At 35.8% G+C, this 5,303-nt stretch overlaps 1 protein-coding gene across 1 annotated transcript; it reads right to left on the bottom strand.

Moving 5' to 3' along the window:
- Positions 1-2,415: 2,415 nt before the first annotated feature.
- On the bottom strand, positions 2,416-3,345 carry LOC137890440 (olfactory receptor 6B2-like). Its single transcript, XM_068734527.1, has one exon. It carries the CDS (start codon positions 3,343-3,345, stop codon positions 2,416-2,418), a length of 930 nt encoding a protein of 309 aa, XP_068590628.1.
- Between the last annotated feature and the right edge of the window lie 1,958 nt (positions 3,346-5,303).

Here is a 5,303-nt window from a genome sequence, read left to right as displayed (position 1 = left end):
CCTCTGCCCCACTCAACCTGTCAGCCACGCCCACCTCGTCAGTTCACTCCACTCACCTGTGCACACAGCTGCCTCTCATCACATGCAATCAGCCCAGCATATAGTCACCAGCTCCACACTCACTCCTTTGCCAGATTGTTCTTTGCCATGCGAGTCTTTCCAGCGTTCTCCTGCCTGTCTTCCCGGTACCGACCTCGCCTGTCCCTGATTCCCTGCTTCATCTGCCTCCTGGTTATTCGACCTAGCCTTCCGTCCCTGACCAAGAACTTTGCCTCTCCTCTCCTGATTCCTGTTTGCCGGTTTCTAAACCGTTTGCCTGTCTGCCGGAGTCTAAGTAAAACGTTGAACTTTCTACCTCTGTCTTCTGAGTCCTTTGTACTGCAATTGGGTCCATACACCACCCGTTACATTAACGACAACAGTTTATTTTTTTATCTTCTACATCTTCTGATATGTGCAAGAGAGGTGGTTGTGTGTCAGCATGTCAAGATATATACTCTTTTGTGTGATGTTATTTAACAAATTTCCATGATTAAAGCCACTAATTGTATTACGTACAAGATCAGAGCAAAACACATATATACGTATATATGTGTTTTTATATATATCCGTGTGTGTGTGTATGTATATATGTATATGTATATATGTGTGTGTATATATGTGTGTGTATATATGTGTGTGTATATATGTGTGTGTATATATGTGTGTGTGTGTATGTGTGTGTGTGTGTGTATGTATATATATATATACTACATATATATGTATATATGTGTATGTATATATATATACTACATATATATGTGTATGTATATATATATATATATATACTACATATATATGTGTATGTATATATATATATATATATACTACATATATATGTATATATGTGTATGTATATATATATATATATACTACATATATATGTATATATGTGTATGTATATATATATATATATATACTACATGTATAAAAGAATAACGTGCAAGTAAAAAATGTGAATTTAAAACATAAAAATTGCATAAGGTTAAATATAGGTATAACATATACAAAACATAAAATAATATGTAATGTTGGTAGGCAGTAATTGCATAATTAATAAACTGTAATGTAAACAGGGAGGGAGTTATAATAATAATAAATTTAAGTATGGAAACAAACATTGTTAAACATGGAAACCTGTTTTTGATTATCCTAAAACTAATACACCTCAATTAAGTGTATTTAAAATAAAAAAGTTGAGTTAATTTTCATGTGTTGATAAATGTAATTCAGTCCTGGATGAGGCACCACGACAAGGAAGCTCCACTTCAGACGGTTACTTTTACAAGTAAATAGGTTATGCAACTAACATCTTCTGGTCAGGTTAATTCAGGTAATTAAAGTGCACAAGTTATGTGTGTTTATATGAAACAAATCAGGATGAGGAGCGGGGAAAATGAGCTCTTTTTAAACAGAGCTTTTGCTCATTGAAATGATTCTACAAACATTATTATTATTTGCAATAATGCATTACATGCAGGAGCAAATCAAAAAAATGTCACACTTTATCACTCAACATATATTGAGGCCTGTATTTACCAGATTGGGAATTTCTGCCGACATATTTAGGAAAACCTTTACCCAGAGATCAGCAAAAACATCACATTTTTCTTTTTAACATTAAATAATTAAGATTAAGATGAGATTAAACTCATTTTCTTTCAAAGTAAACTAAACCAAAAAAAATCTTTTTCATATCTTTGTCAGTTTGAATCCATGTATTAGAGGATTTATCACAGGAGAAATGAGCAGGAATTCTATAGCGATGAAGTTTTGAAGGCTCTGAGGTAAATCTGTGGAGCCAAATCGCATATACATCAAATCAAAAACCTGAAAAAATCAAAAAGTGAGTAAAGAGGTCAAATGGGGCCCACGTCTGCATAAACTTTACTCTGTCAACACGTTCTAATAAGATGCATATAAGTCCTGATAATTGTTAAAAATGGGAACTTCTGCAGACATTTCAGGAAAACTCAAACATTATAATATGTCTGCAGAATGTCCCATTTGTATCTTCTTGTATCTCAATATATGCTTACTAACAAAGCATTTCACTTTCACTTTTGCTACTATATTTATATATATATATATATATATATATATATATATATATATATATATATATAGGTGTTTTGCTCTGATCTTTTATGTGGTGTAATTAGTGCCTTTAATCAGGTAAATTTGTTAAAACATATAGAAAAATATAGAATTTCTCTTTGACACATTACATTTAATTGCGTAAACAGGGACAGAGGCCGCATATGAGCTTCAGATAGATGCTGTGTATATATTACAACATTACATCTGTTGCATTACTTCCTTCGATCAAACACAAATTATAATACAAATATTAGAGTTAGAATTCATTGAAAGCAGTCATTTTGTTTCAACATTCACAAAACCTAAAATTCTGTTTCTTATCTTTGTCAGTTTAAATCCATATATTAAAGGATTCAACACAGGAGAAATGAGCAGGAATTCTATAGCGATGAAGTTTTGAATGCTCTGAGGTGAATCTGTGGAGCTAAATCGCATATACATCAAATCAAAAACTATTACAACAAGAAATGTGACTAAAGAGACTAAATGAGGGACACACGTCTGCATAAACTTTGCCCTGTCATCTTTGGACTTCACACAAGTTCTAATCATATGCATATAAGTCCACATTGTGAATAACCCATGACATACATAAATGATAATTATCGCATATGAGAGAATATTATTTGAAACAGTTTCAGTGTCAGGGCAAGCAAGTTTGACAATTACCCAGTTCACACAAAAGAGTTTCGGAATGTTTGAACCGCATAACTTTAGTCTTGACGTTAGCAGAACATTGATGGAAAAGAGGCTGAAAGGTGTGAGCCAGGAGAAACATATCAGCTGAGAGAGCCTCCTCTTTGTCATGACAAAGTGGTAGTGAAGTGGTCGACATATAGCCAGATATCTGTCGTAGGCCATAACTGCTAGAATGGATAATTCACAACAAGCAAATGAATACATGACAAAAGCCTGTAAAAGGCATCCTTCATATGAAATCTGTTGAGAGGAAGACAGCAGATCTAAGAGGAATTTGGGGTAGAAACCTGTGGTCCCATAAAGTCCATTAATGCAAAAACTGCACAATAAGATGTACATGGGTTCATGTAGGTGTTGATCTAAGATAATGATCATGATGATGGAGATATTAAAAAACAAAATCATACAATAATACAGTAAAGTGAGTGAAAAGATAACAATTCTGTAATTCACTGTCTCATTTATCCCTGATAGAATGAAAATTCTTACAACAGAAACATTATCCATGATTTATACAGCAAATTATCACAGTTTTAAAATATTCAAATGGTACCTGTCCGGTGTCACAACCTACATTATGTGGTTACAGAGCAAGGCGTTAGGTAGTAAGGTGCTGTCTGCTCTGACTCTGGTCTCCTTCCACACCACTTATTAGAAACAGCTTTGACTGTGACAACAACACATTTGGGAATTCAAACTCTGATTACTGGTCCAGGAACACTTGAATGTGAGTGATTCAAACAACCAGCAGACTAATCTCTCCACTATGAAAAATAAATAGAAAATGTATTTATTGGGTCATTTGTCAAAGAAATCTGCAGTTACATTACAAATGCAAAATACGTATCACATCAAATCTGCCTTCTGATGATAATACATTTGTTTTGCAAAGGCACAATGTCGTTATCTCATTGGTTGCATTTTGGTCATGTGTGGGCAGCTTCAGGTTGCAACCATTTATTACTTTTATACTAAAATTAGAATAGATTTAATGATATATTACTAATAATGTATTATTTCATTGAATTGTCACATACAGTATGTGCATAGCTGGACGCATACTGTATTTTAAATGACACAATGCATATGACGTTAAAGCACAAACTTTTGGTAATAAGTGTATAAATTACCTGTTAAGCTGGACATACATGTCTTCTGTTCCTAGTTTCACATGCAGCTATTACTAGAGGTGTTAGACCATAAGGGTGATTAGGTGCACCATCTGTCAAATTCCTCCTTGTGAAACTAAATACCTGTTGTACTGAAAAGTGATACTCTGCTTGTTGTTGTTAACCCTTAGAGACCCACATAGACCTGTTTTTGTCTTTTTATGGGAGGATATTTGGGGGGCGGGGGATCTTTAGGGGGAGGTAGCAGGTACACAGTATATGCCACATTGAAGTGGGGTACATCATCTGAAAGCTGAGAACCTGAAGATGTATTTGAGAAACAGCTCAGAAGTTTCTGTAGTCTTAAATCAGAAATAAAAACGAAATAATCAATGAATTAATTAATTTCAATAAATTGTATGTTGGGCCATAGGTACCGCAGCGGATTTCCTGTTCTACGGCCTGATGTCACAGCATCTATAAAAACCAGCATCACCTCGAACACGCCGCCGTCCCATCCGACTCACGTTGGTGAATGGAGGCACAGAAACAACTTTGCTTTTGAAGAAACCCTAGGTCATAGTCTTAACTTTGCTAGACGAATAGATTGTTTTGGGATCCTGAAGGAGATAACGGATAACTTCTAAGCCCCATTCTCTCCTCGTTAACATCGCCATTTTGCCGGTCATAAGGAAGAAGAATTCCCTGAATTTCCGAGGAAAACTCTGAAGCTCCGGAGCCGAGTTTTAACAAAGGAACTCAAAGGACCAACCTGACAGCAACGAAGTCGTCTCACAGTAAGAGGCTTGGTGCCTGGCATAGTTAGGTCATAATGTGTTCGTTACCTTGTTGTGTTTTAAGTTACTGTATTGTTATAACATGTTTTTGTGTTTGCTCACAGAATGCAGAGTTCCGTTATTGCTGTGCAGAAATTATTGTTGTGTTCCATACTGCTGCAATAGTGTTGTGTTAGATCATCACCGCGAGCGAAGTTAGTAATTGTGACCTCATCAGTTTAACAGGCCAAAACCGCAATTGTCTGAATCTAAGTTCGCCAGTTCTGTGTGATGGGGAAGCAGGTTCCATATTTTACTGCGGCAGTGAGGATCTGCCTTGTTTTGAGTGTTTTCCTTCTTTCTCTTTTTTACTAACCCCAACACACACACACACACACACACACACACACACACACACACACACACACAGTCATACACATTACCGGTTTAGCTAACTATCTCAGACACGTGTGTGTAAACGCGGTCTCTATTGGAGTCTCGTGCCATTTTGTAGTCTCGCATGGTCACGTACAAGACTTCCCCCGCCATTTTGACAGACAGTCAGTCAGTCAGTGACAGT

The sequence above is a fragment of the Cebidichthys violaceus genome, unplaced genomic scaffold, assembly GCF_023349555.1.
Source record: "Cebidichthys violaceus isolate CVI_PGR_0920_01 unplaced genomic scaffold, fCebVio1.0.p SCAF_11, whole genome shotgun sequence".
NCBI classification, from domain to species: domain Eukaryota; kingdom Metazoa; phylum Chordata; class Actinopteri; order Perciformes; family Stichaeidae; genus Cebidichthys; species Cebidichthys violaceus.
The sequence above is the reverse complement of the archived record's forward strand: the minus strand, read 5'-3'. Positions and strand labels throughout refer to the sequence as shown.

Coding starts and splice junctions, on each gene's coding strand:
- LOC137890440 (XM_068734527.1), bottom strand. CDS start 3,345: ATGGATAATGTTTCTGTTGTAAGAATTTTCATTCTATCAGGGATAAAT.